At 39.3% G+C, this 16,616-nt stretch overlaps 3 protein-coding genes and 1 pseudogene across 5 annotated transcripts; 1 reads left to right on the plus strand and 3 right to left on the minus strand.

Moving 5' to 3' along the window:
* Positions 1 to 32: 32 nt before the first annotated feature.
* LOC148889489 (glycine N-acyltransferase-like protein 3) lies at positions 33 to 3,600 on the minus strand (annotated as a pseudogene). Its single transcript, XR_016116965.1, has 5 exons — positions 3,528 to 3,600; positions 2,441 to 2,568; positions 2,015 to 2,312; positions 1,296 to 1,428; positions 33 to 778 (listed from the first exon to the last, which is right to left on the minus strand). The product of XR_016116965.1 is annotated as a glycine N-acyltransferase-like protein 3 (transcript).
* A 1,638-nt stretch (positions 3,601 to 5,238) lies between these two features.
* On the minus strand, positions 5,239 to 8,213 carry cst3 (cystatin C (amyloid angiopathy and cerebral hemorrhage)). Its single transcript, XM_089012826.1, has 3 exons — positions 7,952 to 8,213; positions 7,724 to 7,825; positions 5,239 to 5,653 (listed from the first exon to the last, which is right to left on the minus strand). The coding sequence occupies exons 1-3, from the start codon at positions 8,150 to 8,152 to the stop codon at positions 5,576 to 5,578; spliced, it is 381 nt and encodes a 126-aa protein (XP_088868952.1). The 5' UTR covers positions 8,153 to 8,213; the 3' UTR covers positions 5,239 to 5,575.
* Positions 8,214 to 8,335: 122 nt separating this feature from the next.
* ephx5 (epoxide hydrolase 5) lies at positions 8,336 to 12,317 on the plus strand. The gene is made up of 9 exons (XM_089012820.1): positions 8,336 to 8,530; positions 8,608 to 8,824; positions 8,917 to 9,097; positions 9,487 to 9,696; positions 9,763 to 9,892; positions 10,325 to 10,536; positions 11,092 to 11,200; positions 11,282 to 11,407; positions 11,484 to 12,317. Exons 1-9 carry the CDS (start codon positions 8,508 to 8,510, stop codon positions 11,680 to 11,682), a joined length of 1,407 nt encoding a protein of 468 aa, XP_088868946.1. The 5' UTR covers positions 8,336 to 8,507; the 3' UTR covers positions 11,683 to 12,317.
* Positions 10,477 to 14,390, minus strand: mad2l1bp (MAD2L1 binding protein). 2 transcript variants are annotated; one of them, XM_089012825.1, is made up of 4 exons: positions 14,027 to 14,390; positions 13,208 to 13,464; positions 12,741 to 13,094; positions 10,477 to 10,555 (listed from the first exon to the last, which is right to left on the minus strand). In XM_089012825.1, the coding sequence occupies exons 1-4, from the start codon at positions 14,274 to 14,276 to the stop codon at positions 10,511 to 10,513; spliced, it is 906 nt and encodes a 301-aa protein (XP_088868951.1). In that variant the 5' UTR covers positions 14,277 to 14,390; the 3' UTR covers positions 10,477 to 10,510. The 2 variants fall into 2 exon arrangements, with proteins under 2 accessions (XP_088868951.1, XP_088868950.1); XM_089012824.1 differs by lacking the exon at positions 10,477 to 10,555 and having other exon boundaries at positions 12,561 to 13,094.
* Between the last annotated feature and the right edge of the window lie 2,226 nt (positions 14,391 to 16,616).

The raw sequence follows: 16,616 nt of genomic DNA on the forward strand, positions 1-16,616 counted from the left end.
TTTCTTGATTAGAATACCACACCCCTGGACGTTATAAGCACCAACAGCAGTAAGCAATAAAACATAGATATTTTAATTGGTTGTCCTTTCCATGAACTGATAAATTTATAACCTGGCTAATGAGCTCTTCCTGTGAAGGCGTTTCAAGTCCTAAATTACTCCTGTGACAAAGGAGTTTTCCAAGTCCTTAATTCTGTCCAAGGCCAGATCTCCTAGATGAAGATGACAGGTTTAACAGACCGTGTCTGTTGAACTCAGATTGACCCCAGTCCCTGTGCTTTCATTGTGTACTCGAGTCAGCATCTAACATATAACATGAAACTTTTAAATATGATAACTTCTATTCTGTCTATCTAATCATATGTAGACTCCTTAAAATTAGGCATTCAATTCATTCCACATCGCTCTGTAAGAGGGAATGTCAATAAAGCCCAAGCTTTTAAACACCTTAAAAGAGAGCGTGTTGCCTTCCACGATGTAGCAAAACACCGGGTAGCCCTCAGTGAGGAGTCTACGGGTCATGGTGTAGACAAGGACTGTGGCGTAACCTTTTCGTCTATGCTCAGGCAAAGTATACAACATGGCCATTGTCAGGTCTTCATCCAAAAGCAGCCATGATACAGGCTGACCCTGGTCATCGTTGATGCAGTATGTAGGAAAATTGCTGATCTGGCTTTCAATTTTTTTGTAGCCAAATTCATCCCCTCCAAACTTCCAGGTTTGATTCACAAGATGAGCATGGGAAAGATCAAGGGATCAGATCCTTGATTTTACATCACTGTAAAAAAAAGTTTTTTAAATTAAAATAAAAAATTGACGTTATGACATTATTATGCATACATGCATGGCTCAAAGTAAAATAATTCACAGCCTTTTTTATATCCTTTTCAACATGTTCTACATTGATTCATATGAAGGAGTCTTAGTCCCGCCTTGCAATGCCGTTAAGGTTTCTTGAAAATATTTGCTGCAGCAGATGAAACTAATTAAACAAGTGTTAAAAATTAACACGTCAACACTAGAAGTATTTGGAAAAAAAAAATATAGTTTTCTGTTTCAGTGTAGTACTCCCCCTCCCCCAAAAATATGTAGGTTAACATGAAGAGGGCTTGTGCGCAACAGCTATTTTCAAATTGCAGTTAAATTTGGATAATTTAACAGCTGTCATTCTCTTCTTCCATTTTTAAGGCTGGTGATTGGTTAGTCGTGTATTTATGATTTAAGATCAAGAGCAAATTATGAGATTGACATCTTTTCTCGGCTTTCATATCATTTAATAATGAAAAACTGTTCACCTGTCGAATGTTGGTTTAACCAGATGTCTACTATCTGGCAAATAGAAAAGATGTGCACTAGCTTGATGTTTGTGGCTGACTCGTCTCAGCGTGAAAACCTCTTTGAGCATGGAGGTGTGGGAACTGTCAAAGCCTGCAATGAAATTGCATATAATTTTCATTCCATCAACATGGCGTAATACGATGAAATTAATTCAAATATACCTTTAAATACATACACATATCCACACCATATGTGCCGAACTGAACCATTTTACGAGCTTATGTAAATTGGGGATATAATACAAGGGAAAATTTGTTTTGCAAAGTTATTCATTTGTTACATTTTTACATAGATATATTGGTAAATATCCCAACTTAAATTTATATCTAAGTTTGAAGCCTTTAACTTCTGAGTTCCCCATTTTTTAACAGTGTACGGCAGGGGTCTCCAAAGTCGGTCCTCGAGGGCCACTGTCCTGCCTGTTTTCCAGCTCTCCGAGGAGCAACACAACTGATTCAAATTATCAGCTCATCAGCCAGCTCTGAAAATGGTCCTGATGAGTTGAATCAGGTGCGTTTCTCCTGGCAGAGCTGGAAAACAGGCAGGACAGCGGCCCTCGAGGAACAACTTTGGCGACCCCTGGTGTACAGGCTACTTAATGCTATTTTTAAGTAGAAATGTGGGGTGCCAGTTTCAAAGATGTCGTGTATATTCTCCACAAATTTAATGAAATTACCTGAAAGTATAAAATAAGAGCTCCAGTCAATTGTGTCCTCTTCTAAAAACATTTTCCTCAATATCTTCTCATCCAGGCAGTAGAACATTACCCTTTTTATGACTTCTGAAGCTTGTTCTGTGAAATACAAATGTGTCAGGTGGAGCAAAGAAAACTCCCCAAATTCTAAATTGATTTACAAACTCACTTCTGGATCAGGGCGACACATGATGATCTTGAAATCTGGCCACGTATCAACAATGAATTGTAGGTTACTTTGTTTGTTTCTGTTACAAGCATTTAAGTAACCGTAGACCTACAAAGACAGTAAAGGAGCAGCTTCGCGCACGCGCGCGCGCACACACACACACACACACACACGCGCACGCACACACACACACACACACACACACACACACACACACACACACACACACACGCACACACCTGCCGTCTCGGTTTCATCACGGCGCCGTCCGAGGGTGCCTCCTGGGACAATGCAGTCGTTTCAGGCTTGATCAAGTCAACGATGTCCGTGCGGTTGATCTCGGTCAGTCCCTTGATGAGTCTCGTTTCTGCGTTGGGGGAAGAACATTCCATTGGAAGGTTCAGTGAATGATAGAGATTAGACAGAATAAGAAGTTATCATATTTAAAAGTTTCATGCTGTTATATGCTTAGTCAACATGTGTGACTCGGCGACGACGACGAGCGGGAAAGCATTTGATGAGTAGTTACTAACTCATTCCTTGCCAGGGTTTTTGTCATTTTCACTTAAATTGCAGAACCCACAGAATATTCAGTTTTAGGACTACAGAAACATTCAAATCAGCATAAGAAAACTTACACTCTCTTCTTTCATCAAAAAAATGTGTTAATTCCTAAATTATATGGGTCTGGAGTTATGAGCTTGAAATGAGGGCGGCTGAACAAAATGCAAATGCTGCCTCCTTGTGTGAGGGAAAAACATTGCCAGTGATTTGAAGACAAATATTAAGATATTGAAAATAACTCAAAAATGTATCGGGAGCCAGTGAAGGGATGCCAGAGTAGGAGTTATGTGCTCCCTCTTACGAGTACCAGTCAAGAGGCGAGCAGCAGCATTCTGGACCAGCTGGAGATGCTTCATGGAGGATTGGCTGACTACAAAGTAAAGCCCATTACAGTAATCGAGCCGGGATGTGACAAAAGCATGAATTACTGCTTCAAAGTGCTCATGACAAAGCAGAGGTTTTACTTAAGCCAGTTGCCGAAGATGAAAGAACCTGGATTTAACAACAGCACCAATTGGTCGGTCAAGTTTTATGTCACTGTCCAGTTTAAGACCAGAGTTTGAGACTGTTGACTTCAGATAAGGAGCCAGGGTGCCCAAGTCAGCAGGATGCCAACAACAGGATGAGTCGGCGGCATCTCGCCAGCAGTGGGCCCACCGCCGCGTTCTCGCCGCCGCATTTTCGCCGTTGCATTCTCGCCGCCGCATTTTCGCCACCCTCTTCAAAGGTTTCATGAGAAGATTAACATGTTAGCAAGTTTACCTGAAAACTCTGGCAACTGTTTAAACAGAACACTCTCAGCAGCCATTTGCTCATCTTTTTGGAGGACTTTCATTTTGGTTGCTTGATGTCGTAGAGCAAGTTTCACTGCTCTTCCCTCCTTTAACAAAATAAAACGTCAAGATTTGATGAATAATGAATAATTCCCCACTTCCCTACCATGTTATTAATTTAAATTCAGAAACAGAGACACATAAATAGAAAGATAGTGTATATTATTCCCCAACTCATGTGGAAATCACACACATGCACTTGTGAACCTGCTGACGTGAGCATTTAAAATGAGGTATGCAAAGAGACAGCAATACAAAGCTGCTTACACAGAATGATTCATTACTCAGCGAATTAGAAAACAGGTGGCTTGGGTATCAAAAAAAAAATTATATCATGGCGAGATCATGGAAGTACGATGTGATACACATCAGGATACTTGGGCGTTTGAAGGCACTAAACAATACATATTTTACATCTTTTTCCCCCCACTTGTACTTTGCTTGAATATTATAGTATTTATTTCTGCTGTAAAATACCGTACCTTTCAAGGATACTAAACGTGGGCAGTGGCAATGTAGTTCGTCGCAGTCGTTTTACTGTGGCATGTTGGAAACGGGAATTTGGGTTCATCCAATGGCATTTTCTGTGTAGCTCTATCTCTTGTTTCTATTTATAATTGTATTCTATTTATAATTGTATTTTATTTATTATTGTATCTATGCTATGTCTGTGACTGTAAAGTATCCCTGAGAGCTTTGAAAGGTGCTTGAAGTAAAATGTATTATTATTATTATTTTTTTTGAACCATGGCATATTTCTTTCATCAAAACTGTGACTGTGAAGTGACCTTGAGAGTTTTGAAAAGGTGCTTATGAATTAAATGTATTATTATTACTGTATCTATTAGCTAGCTAGCTTTCGATCTATTCGAGTTACTTCCAGGTTGAGTGAACGCTGGAGTGTGTGGCTGCCGCTACTCACCCGCAGAAAAGCTTATCCACTGTGTAGTGACCTTGAGTTTTGAAAGACGCTTAGAAATGAAGGGAAAAAGGATAGGTGTACGCCCTATATCTCCAGGAATTAACCTTTTCAAAATAAAAGCACACAGTGGAGAAAGAGTTCTGGTCCTGAATCCTGCCCTCGATTTTTTTAAGACAAGGTTCGAAACCTAACATAAGATATTTACTCATAAAATCGGCTTAGAAACTAAATCCATTGAAAACTGTGATCAAGATTCCGTGATATTTGACTTGTCGTAAAAAATAACACATGAGAGCACGCATGCATGCACACATACACGCGTGCCCACACATGCACTCAACACTGTAAAATACAAAGTGAATGACTATTAAAAGAAGTCTGTCTGTCTACTTTGCCGAACAATGAGACATAGGAAATGTGCGTTCGGAGATCAAACACAATAAAATAAAAGCTCCCATAGCATGTTAAAGTTATTGAGGTAAATGGAGCATATAAGGCTTTCATGTGATCAGAACTCTCTACAGCTCTTATACATTTTAAACCCTCATAAAGAACGTTTCTACAATGTTATGCATTTAATTAATGGATGTGTGTGTGTGTGCGTGTGATTGTGTGTGCATGTGATTGTGAGTGCACAGTTCCACACTGCCACACATTACAAAATACTTAGCAATATGTACAAACGGGCAAATATTGCCCTATATGAGTAACACAGGGCTTAGTTTTTTAAATGTTAAGTACTTTAATTTCATATTAAAACACAACACTTTGCTAATCGAGGGAAAATTAGCAAGAGTGCACATTGCTTGTTTCATTAAAAGAGCTTTAATGAAACAAAAAGAGTGCACATCTGTGTAGTTTTAACTAAAATGCTAAAAGAAAATGATACAAAATTGTCATATTTTGAACATTTCTACTGCTACAGTCGTTATTTGCATGCTTTGTAATAGCACGTGTACATGACTTAGTACAATACAGATTTTTACCTATGATTGAGAACACTGAGTGTTTAAAAGTAATACACTACACTAATGTTTTGCCACGTGGCTCATTTTCTAGCACTTCCTTGGCTCTTGTAGCTGCATGTCACTCAGCCAGGGGCGACTCCACACAGTGAATGTGCACTGGTAAGGCTGAGGAAACAGAAGAGAATCCATATCAAAATCAGAATCAGATTTTCTGGTAAAGTATTAAAACACACAAATACAGTGAGACCTCAGCTTACAAAAACTGTATCTTACGAACGTCAAATTTATGAAAATTAAACCTTATAATCCGCAATATTTTCATAATACACACCCACCACGGCTGGTGGAGTAATCTTCGGCGGAAGAACACCAAAGCACACGACCTTCGGATCTGGTGGAGTGATCTTCGGCGGAAGCAGATGACCGAACAGCGCTCCAGCCGGCGCTACTTTCCACACCCCCTCTCATTGAATGCACACGTCGATCGCCTATTTGGAGCTTTTTGCTGATAATTTTACTATGATGGGACCGAGAAAAAACCCACCACAGGCTCGAGTTCAGCCCAAAATAAAATCACTGACGCTGAGAAGAAGGAGATAATTGAAAAACACGAACGAGGTGTGCTTTGTGTGATTTAGTGGCCGAGCACGTCTATGCTAAGTCAACCATTGCTACCATTCTCCGGAACAGAGAAGCCATCAAAGGTGCGTCTGTTGCAAAAGGTGTTTCCGTGCTCTCAAAGTGACGGTCTCGGGCAATCAGAGAAGTTGAAAAACTTCTGTTAATTTGGATTAACGAAAAGCAGCTATGACTAAAGCTATTTTACGCGAGAAAGCACGGCTAATTCACGCCAATATCGCCACGCGGCAACCTGGAAGTTCGGCGCTTATTGAGGATTTTAAAGCCAGCAACGGATGGTTCGAGAACATCGGAGGGCGAGGAGGAGGAGATGGCTGCAGCATCAAGTGAGCTCATCAAGGCAATGTTGGCAAAGTGGAATGATGGGCAGGCTTTTATCGAACAGTTCCATCCAGAAAAGACTGTGGCTATGAGAACGATACTGTGATGCCTCAGTTTCATAAGACCTTACAAGTCAGAAAGCAACAGGTGTCAATTAAGAGGTTTTTAATCAGCAAAAAGGATGAGGAGTCTCCAAAGAAGCAAAAAGAAGCCACACCAGAGGTTAAGTTACCAACAGTCCTTATGGAAGGTGACTCTCCTTCCATAAGCCATCAATGACCATCAAAAAGGTAAATAAAACTATTTTACAGCACAGTTTATTTCTTTAATTACAGTCCTCATGTAATGTGCCTCTCTTTCCAAACAGCAATTCCCTCTGACCTTCGACCTCCAACACCATTCCGTCAAGCCATCAATGACCATCATAAAGGTAAATAAAATGACTATTTTATAGCACAATTTATTTCTTTAATTACAGTCCTTATGGAATGTGACTCTTTCCAAACAGCAATTCCCTTTGACCTGACCTCCAATGCCATTCAAGCCATCAATGACCATCACAAATGTAAATAAAGTGACTTTATTATATAATACAGTGTATTTCTTTCATTACAATACAATAGCACATTTATTATGCATAGAATAAGGTATGTTGTGTGTAGTTTTAAGGCTTATTTAGTTGAAAAGTATATTTTATGGAAACCCGGGAACGGATTATTCCCATTTTAATGGTTTCCGGTGGGAACATTTTTTTTGTGATACACACTTTTTCCGCTTACACACTCTGTTTGGGAACCAATTAAATTCGTAAGTTGAGGTCTCACTGTAATTTACGTTCCAAATTTCCAACGACCAACAGAGGGAGACAGAATGGAAAAAAAAATCACATTTTTATTTTTCACTCACGAAGGGTTTGTAGAATGTGCGTTTTAACGAACTGTACGGTACCCCTAACAAGGTAAATAAGCGCTGGTCTAAAGTCTTTGTCTTCTTTCACATTGCTACATATACTCAAAGTCAACTTAAAATCCCCAGTTGCGTAAAGGAATCAAAATATTTACACTTCTAAGCTTACCGGCATTTGCAAACAAAGGTCAAGCTGACAGCCAGGATAGCCTGGCGCATGCTATTGTACGGTTATTTGCAACTAGGAAGCTTACAAGCAAAAAAAAAAAAAAAAGAAGAAGGAGCAAATCAATGTCGTATGATCCAATTCCACAGGCAAAACAAAAACGAGGCTATGCAGAAATAAAAACGAAGACTGCTGATTCATACCGGAAATTCGGCAAGGACGTTGCACTGTTCATTTGGAGCATTCCTCGTGCAGTTAGTCTTCGACATGTTGACGGTGAAGACGTACTTGATGCCAGAAACGATCTAAAACACACACAGCGACGTCAACCTAGAGGTGCATTATTGGTATTGTTTCCCTCAGTCGTCGTTTATATTCTATAGACAAATGGCTCCATGATTTCTTGATATAATTTGTCCGTCGTCGTTTACCTGTTTTTTAACATCGACCACACCGGTCATTACTCTGAGGATAGAGTCCTCCGTGTCCAAATTATGTTGAGAAATGGCGAAGTTGAGGGCATCTTGCACGCCGGCCTCATTGACGTCCACGTCGTTCAGCCCCCCGACAAGCCTGCCGAGTCCCACGGCGCAAAGGACACTAATAAAAATGAAGATTACCCTCCAAATCATATTTCTGTATTTAGTCGCACTCAAGATTTCTGCGGTCTTCCTCTCACTTTTATAAACAAATGCGTCTTCTCGGCTGAGACGCGCAATATGATTGGCTCAATTTTGGGCCAATCAAAATCGTTTAATGAACATTCCGAGCGCTTTGGGCTGGTGACGTTTTCTTCCGGGATTAAACGCGTCGCTGTTTTTCCGTCCAAAGTTCATATTCGGTTCATTTTAAACGTATTGCATTCGGCGATACTGTACTCTATATCAGTATTTTATATCATTTTCATTTTACAATATCGACTGGAAATTCTATGTATTTCCCCTTTTTGTAAATGCGCATTAGTGGGCGTTCACCTTTCCGAGCAAAATGCAAGGAATACATTTATTGAAGTAAGTAAACTTCAACAAGAGAACATTTCATTTGATTTAACGAGAAAGTAATCAAATCGTGTGCTCACTTGTTGCAGAGACTCATTTCTGAGCTTGGAAGCTTTCCACAAGCAGGTTGTGATCGCTACAGCGGTTGCAGCAGGCGTTGTGTTGTTGTACATCCAACAAAGAAGAACTCACAAGGTCCAAACTATTCCTCTTGGCGAAGGATGGTGGGGAGCTGGCGAAAAACCACAATCAGAAGACGACAACATCTATTCTTTTGAGGTGCAAACCTCCGATGACGAAATCAAGGTAAATTGGATGCTTGTTACCATTTGTTTAAATACCTGTATAACAAAGTGGCATATACTGCAAAAATCATGTACGAAATTGCAATTCCTCAGGTCCTTCACGAGCGCCTAGACAAGACCCGCTACACGGACCCTTTGGAAGGCAGTGCCTTTGAGTACGGATTCAATTCAACTTATCTCAAAGAAGTGGCTTCCTACTGGAGACACGAGTTTGATTGGAAAAAACAAGTGGCATTGCTGAACAAATATCCACACTTCAAAACTAAAATTGAAGGTATGCATCTGATATCCCACGACCATACAAGAATGACTATGTGGGCCCTATAATGGAAAAGAGACAGTGAAATTATAAGAAAAGTTGGAAACTTAAAATAAGAGTTTTAAAACTGTTAAAGTTTCCACCTCTTGTTGAGATGACAACTTGTTTGTTCCTGTCTCAGTGGTCGAAATGTATGTCAAGCAACGTGGTCCTTTTGATCAACCTCAGTGACATTCATACAGATCTGCAAAAATGGATACTTTAACTTTAATGACCCACTGCGGCACCTGTTGTGAAAACGTGATCTAAATTAAGATATTTTATATTGTATTGATCCTCTTTAACATTACACTAAAAATGTGGCTATATTTTTCCAGTGCGATTCCTTTTCTCCTCCTCAACAGGAATAGATGTGCATTTTATCCACGTGCAGCCTACTCAACGAAAGTATAAAAAGGTTGTCCCGCTGATGCTTGTCCATGGCTGGCCAGGCTCTTTCTTTGAATTCTACAAGATTTTGCCAATTCTCACAGAGGGCAACACTGATCTCGTCTTTGAGGTCATCTGCCCATCCATACCAGGATATGGTTTCTCTGAGGCCCCCCATAAACAAGGTATTTTTACGTAGTAGAAAGATGATTCAGGGCATGTTATGTTTTATTGTATTTCCCTCTGTGCAGGCTTCAACAGTCTTGCCGCTGCCAGAATTTTCCTGAAGCTGATGGAGCGTTTAGGGTTCTCGGAGTTCTATCTGCAGGGAGGAGACTGGGGCGCTCTCATTACTACAAATATGGCACAGATGAAACCTCAGTAAGACAGCTTGCAAAACGAGCTTCAGCAGTAGACAATATGGCGATCCCGAACTGTCTCCACGTTTGTTTACTCTCGGTAACAATTTGGAACATGAGGGTGGAACAATGTTTGCATTGTGAAATAAACACCAATGCTGCAAATTCCTCAAATAAGCACAGCACTTGCAGGATTACCTACTTGACATGGGGCATTATTCACTAATACGTAAATGCGTAGAAATGTAGTTACTGTGCATGCCCTTAAAGTTTCTCATTATTTATGCCAATACAAGGTTTGCGGGTTTTCACCAGATTATGCAAATATTCATGTACAAACATTTACGAATCACAGAATGGTGTGTCAAAAGTGCACTCACACTGTATGTGATTGAGCCCCATTTTTTCCCCCTTAATAATCATTTTTTTAATATATATAAAATCTGCCACACAGGAGCGTGAAAGGTCTCCATTTAAACATGATTCTGTCACAAAGAGGATTTAAAGTGCTGCTGTCCCTCCTGATTGGCCCTTACCTGCCCTTCTTGGTTGGTCTGAGTCGAGAAGATGCCCGCCGTTTGTTCCCATTCTTTGAAAAAAATGTGTGGAACATCTTGAGGGAAACAGGCTACATGCACATTCAGGCCACCAAACCGGATAGTGTTGGTAAGAAGGCAAAAACACACTGCAATGGAGGATAAACAAATATATATTACATGACATAACATGCTTCACATCGAATTCTATATTTTCAACAAATTCTTTCTGGGTTTTAAATAAAGAATCCAATAAAAGTTTACCAAAACAAAATTTAAATACTCTCTCTAACGATGAAAAGGATTCTCCAACCGCCATTTGTACTTTGAAAGGTGTCAGACGTTTCGCTGCTCATCCGAAGAGCTACGTCAGCGAACCTAAATTGTGCTGGTAATTCTGATTATATATCCCTAATGGACAGAGGTGGCGGTGCCAGACCTCTGGTCTGATCAGTCCCTGCTCTAAGGTTGCAGGGACCTATTAAAGCAGAGGTCTGGCACCGCCATCTCTGTCCATTAGGGATATATATACGGCCAGAGTTACCAGCACAAATTCAGTTAGCTGACAAAGCTCTTCGGATGAGGCGCGAAACATCCAACAACTTCAAAGAAGTACAGATTATTTCACTTTGGGGGTTTTGGTCTTAATGGTCATGTTTATGAATCTCTGCGATTGGTTGAACAGGCTGTGGAGTCAATGACTCTCCTGTTGGCTTGGCTGCTTACATTTTGGAGAAATTCTCCACCTGGACTGACCTGGAGAACATACGCTTAGAGGATGGTGGACTGGAAAGGTCAAAGAGTACATTAGATATTTTTTTTAATGTGTTAACAGCATGAATGGGATCATTCCTATCTGTTGATGCTTTGCACAGGAAATTTAGCCTGGACGACCTCCTTACCAACGTTATGATCTACTGGACCACAGGCTCCATCGTTTCCTCCATGCGCTTCTACAAAGAGAACTTCAAGAGTAATTTTGACAAAAGGATTGATTCAAGGTTTGTGGGTTCAAAACCACGCTTGAGCCTGGGTATTTTTGGAGTGCTGACTATAATCCTTTGTTGTAATTTGTAGAACAAGAATATTTGTGCCGACTGGGCTGGCTGCCTTCCCTAGAGAACTGATACACTGCCCTAAAATGTGGGCCCAAATTAAGTTTCATAACATTGTCTCCTATACGATGATGCCTCGAGGTGGTCATTTTGCTGCCTTTGAGGAGCCTCAGCTGCTTGCCAGTGATCTAATCCAGTTTGTTCGAAAGGTTGAGCTTTGAACATATGCGTCCCCATTATCTTCCAATATCACACAAAATAATGCTCTTAATTAAGTCTGTAATCATTATATGGTTAATTTTCACACAATTATAAAAAGTAGGTTTTAAAAACAGGAAACCATTTTGACTAGATTTAACATTTGTTGGAGTCAAATGCTTCAAAATCTGATTTCTTTGAAGCTCCATTTCGACATACTTTTCATCTGAAGCATTCTATAGTATTGGATTTGACTGTTTCAATTTACAAAACAACCTGCATTGTATTAATCATAACTGCTCACAACCACTTCAACAATATCTAAGTTAACATTCTAAACAATAAATCCTGCTGGAGAAAAAAGCAGTAACCAAACAGAAACACACAGGTGGGTGCAAAAAAAAAGGATTTGTATTCCATTTCAAAAAGTTTAACTAAAATATTTAATTGTAGTTTATTGCATTGCATGATTTGAAAGCAGCAACATTGTTTGAATTCTGTTCAGCCTGTTTGGTAACTGAAACATTTTACAATCAATGTATTCCCTTATTTCTGTCCTTGGAGTATGGCAAATATTGTACGTTTTGCCAAATGTGATTGAATCATGTTGTAGACCGTAAACATTACGCAAAATTGTTTAAACAGAATTCTGCCTCCACCTTGTGATCCGATTGTTTTCTTCAATCTTGCTAATTGATCACCAGCCCACAAAATCTTGATCCTTACAAGCGTGCTATTTTTGCCACAAACATCAAAACAAAAAAAAATGTCTTGCATGAATCAATTTAATTTTAATATCAATAAATGGTGCAGTATTTCATTTAAAAAAAATCAAGTAAAATGTTAAAATACTGTTTATACTCCTAATTGATTGATTGTGATTTTAAAAAAAGTAACATATTTGCAGTCAGTTTTGAAAGCCTTTGATGGCTGTGGGTGCTTGAAACCACACATATTCGTGCCAGTCCACTACATCTGGGCTTTTGTTCGCAAAAGTGCACAGGTCAGTACAAAGAACAATAACTTGCTTTTTGACACAAGTTGGTACTTTAAATTGTAGTTTAGGATGAAACCAACCTACCCCACAGTCCCTGTGTGCCAGTGCCAAGATTGTGGTGGACATTAAACGGCCTGGTTTACTATCAGACAAAAGGTCAGCTACAAAAAGTGTGCGGAAGAGTTGCCTCAAACATGACGACACCCGTAGACAGTGATCGCCACTCTCCAATACAAGCGCCTCCAGGTTGATCTCATATATCTCTTTGGGAAGGTTGAGTGAGCCACCCATAATCAGCAGAACTTGGGGAACCTTGCTCAGGCAGAACAGCACCTCCAGCTGATGCAGCACCTCCTCCAGGTCCTGCAGCGTCTTGTGACACTTGCGCCTATTTACATCTGCCAAATTCACCCGTCTTCCACAAACGACATCTTCATCCTAAGAAGAACAACAACAGAAGACATGTATTAAGACTAAATTGAAACAAAATGTTTTGCACTGCTATGATGAGATTCTTATTAACATGATATATGGAGGGATTGGACACTCACCACTTTTAAGTCTTGACATTTCTTCTGTGAATACACTAGTTGGTCATAGGTCATGGGCAGTTGTTGCCTCTGATACAGAATACACTTAAGGATTTCGCTGACAAAACGGCAACAGCCTTCCTGAGTCACAGTTCCTGGGAAGACAACATTGACAATTCCCTCCTCCTTGGCCCTTCTCGCCATATCTGCATCACTCTCAGCTGTGTGGAATAGTTGTTTATCAGCTGTCACACAGCGGTCTTGTTCTTGAATGTTTTCTGTCATGACAAGGAGAAAATAGATGAACAATGGACCAGTTTTCTAACTCTAAGGCCATTGGATGTGAATCAACAGCCATATTATCCATTAGGAGGAATATGTAAATAACATTCACCCCTGAACCGTGGAAGTAACCAAGTACATGTACAAATATGACACTTATTTCAAATGTTATAATGAGCCAATTGGACAATAAAGAATGGCAACTTATTTGGAAGTAAAGACTGTATACTGTACATGTATACAGTACATTTTCTTTTTTTACGAGAATCTATACATGTTTGCGATTGAGCTTTTCCGAGTCTGCCTTTTCTTTGCGTTAAGTAGTGGAGTTGAATAGGTGTGCTGTAAAGGCCACTAAAAGGTTTGTGCACTATACTTCTAAAATACAGATTGCAAGTTACTTGTGCCACCTGTGTATGTGGATATCCAGGATAAACTAATTAAAAACGAAATAACATTGACATCAATTTAAAATGAGATTGACGATAGCAAACGCTGTAGCCGAGATAGACGAATCGACCCGGATGCCATTCGAAGACTAACAAGGTTTGCTCTTACCAAGGAAGCTCCTAGACGTGACGCTGATAACGTTTCCTTTGGTGCCATTGACCCGATCTTGGGTTGCTCTAAATTCAGGTTCCAAACATTTTACTTCATCTTTATCCACTACTGTTTTACCATCTTCTGCAAATACGAATTCTTCGGAATATCCGTGTGGATTTGAATCAACGGGAACATTCAATGAGCTCTGCGCTATTGCAACTTCTATTTCCTGAAGTTTTTCTGTAGACGGGGACGGATTCTTCATTATTCAGTTGCCCTGGGGGTTCGCAATTGTATGTGTTTTTTTTTTGTTAGATTTTTTTGTATTTTTGTATTTTTTGATAAACACGAATATCGTGCTATCGATTTGAAAGATGCCGCCGAGTGGCTGAACCCAAAACCGCAAGGGATCACGGGAAAAATGCATGTACGATGCATTCAAGGCAGTTGGAAACGTCGCAATTAACCGAATGAAACGATGAAAGCTGCAGATCTTAAATGTCACAATGGGAAGCGCAATTGCTCCTTTTTATGAAATCGCATCCACTTCAAGAGCAGTTTTAGTAATAAAACGTATCTTCAAAAATAGCCATTGCAGAGACGTGTAGCTCTACTGTCTAAGAAACAAAAACAGAACTTCACATTTTACATGGTCATAGTGGCATTAAGAGTATGGTAATTAAAATGAGATTGAGCATTTTCTGACAGCTGCATGTTAAAAACAGTTCGGTATCAAAACTGTACAAAAATGGGTCCACACAATTCAATTATAATTGAAAATAAAATGATACGGACTGCTTGGTTTTGGAAGATTGTAAAATCAACCGTGTATCTTCTTTAAAACAGTACATACGAGACATAAGACACATCACTCATTGTGGCAGCTCCGTTTGTATCCCAAAAAATAGTTCGTCTGCCAAGGTAAAATTTTTCATTCATTTTTTTTTCATTTTTGTAAACATTCCCACTGAAAATTACTTTTCTAAAGCAGAAGTTGAATGGGTACGGGCAATTTAACAAGACAATCAACACTACCAAATAGGATGTGCAATGAAAACAGACTGATTTTGGGTTTTGAATTGTCAAGAAGTATCACCCCTAATTGAGCTGTTCATACCGTTTAAATATAGTTTTCATGATAAACGTGGACATTTCTAATTCTTTGGGTGGTGCTTGTTAACAACTATCTTCCTTTCTGATCTATGGCTGGAGATTAGGGAGATTTTTCTGAACTTTCCATGCATGAATCCAGACAAATCAAGGGGCTCATACAATTTCTTGTAAGTGTGTGTAAATTCCAATCCAGATATATGTGATATCTTAGAGATTGGTGTTGCATAGCATATGTTATGGGGGATGCGGATGGTCAGCAACGGCCTGGTCATTTTTAATGTATATTTATTTTTTCTCTACGGAGCAGTTTGTGTTCTGCGGAGGTGCCATAAAAGACAAATTCATGAACACTCAGATGAACTCTCATAACAGCTATTGTTGAAATAAAATCAACATTTGTGATCTTTATTTTTGTTGTGCTCATGCTTAGCGAGCATGAAACCCTAATGCATTTTTACATGAGGAACGGACCTCATCAGGCATCTCCACTTTTTCTTTTCATGTCTCCATTGTTTTCTTGCACTAATCAGAAAAGGTGATGAGTGCAGCAGCGCGTAGCTTTTCCATTTCCCACCTTGCACTCTCATGTAAATTTCACTCTTCTAAGGGGTAAATGAATGTCTATGAGGACAATGATAATTACACATAACGTCCTCAATGTGCACGATCTACCGCTGTGTAATTAAAACAAAGGATGAAGAGATTATTTTCACGCATCAGTAAATTTTTGTGGTAGTTGTTTCACTGTCTGGGCCTCTGGTTGCTGCGTTGTTTTGACGGCAATACATATAAACTCACATTAAGACAATTTAACATCGTAACGAGTACTATAATTTTGAATGTTGTAAACACTTAATCCCACGGATGTGTAGTCGCCTGTTCTCCAAAATATCAGATAAGCACAAGCAATATGGTGTCATTTCATACAGAAGTCAGGTACGGGATTGTATTAATTGAATAAATCACGACAGATGAAAAGTGATTGAATGTTGTTACAGTTATGCAAAAGCAGAACAGCAATCAGACAAATGAGATGTACACAAGAAACATTTTATCAATTTATAATGTTGTATTTGAATATTTATTCAAATAATTTTTAACTGTCCCAAGAGGAAGTAAAATTTAGAATCTGGATTATGTTTATTAATTTAGATTGGATTAGATTTGATTTTCCTTTATTAGTCTCGCAGTAGAGAAATTTACATTTCACAGCAGCAAAGTTATGAAAGGAATTTGAAATGCAACACTGCTCCGAACCTGCACATAAAGGTTTAATTGCGAAGATGAGTCATCTCCCCACAGTAAACCTTATCCTCAGTCACATTACTAAATGTTTTAATTATTCCTGCATCATGCTAATGAATAAAACGACATTCCCGAAAGTCTATTTCTTATATTTGTCAATAACAAAAAAAAGATTGGTCCACTTCACATCTTACCGCCAGCTGCTTCCCCTCACAGTTCACCTTGCCCTACTTTACACCTCATTTTG

The sequence above is a fragment of the Hippocampus bargibanti genome, linkage group LG13, assembly GCF_051943395.1.
Source record: "Hippocampus bargibanti isolate YZ-2025 linkage group LG13, ASM5194339v1, whole genome shotgun sequence".
In the NCBI taxonomy this organism is placed as follows: domain Eukaryota; kingdom Metazoa; phylum Chordata; class Actinopteri; order Syngnathiformes; family Syngnathidae; genus Hippocampus; species Hippocampus bargibanti.

Coding starts and splice junctions, on each gene's coding strand:
- cst3 (XM_089012826.1), bottom strand. CDS start 8,152: ATGATTTGGAGGGTAATCTTCATTTTTATTAGTGTCCTTTGCGCCGTG. Junction 7,826..7,951: donor TGGTCGATGTTAAAAAACAG/GTAAACGACGAC, acceptor TGTGTGTTTTAG/ATCGTTTCTGGCATCAAGTA. Junction 5,654..7,723: donor ACGTCCTTGCCGAATTTCCG/GTATGAATCAGC, acceptor CTGTTTCCTCAG/CCTTACCAGTGCACATTCAC.
- ephx5 (XM_089012820.1), top strand. CDS start 8,508: ATGCAAGGAATACATTTATTGAA. Junction 8,531..8,607: donor CAAGGAATACATTTATTGAA/GTAAGTAAACTT, acceptor CACTTGTTGCAG/AGACTCATTTCTGAGCTTGG. Junction 11,408..11,483: donor GACAAAAGGATTGATTCAAG/GTTTGTGGGTTC, acceptor TGTAATTTGTAG/AACAAGAATATTTGTGCCGA.
- mad2l1bp (XM_089012824.1), bottom strand. CDS start 14,276: ATGAAGAATCCGTCCCCGTCTACAGAAAAACTTCAGGAAATAGAAGTT. Junction 13,465..14,026: donor CACGTCTAGGAGCTTCCTTG/GTAAGAGCAAAC, acceptor TTGTCATGACAG/AAAACATTCAAGAACAAGAC. Junction 13,095..13,207: donor AATGTCAAGACTTAAAAGTG/GTGAGTGTCCAA, acceptor TGTTCTTCTTAG/GATGAAGATGTCGTTTGTGG.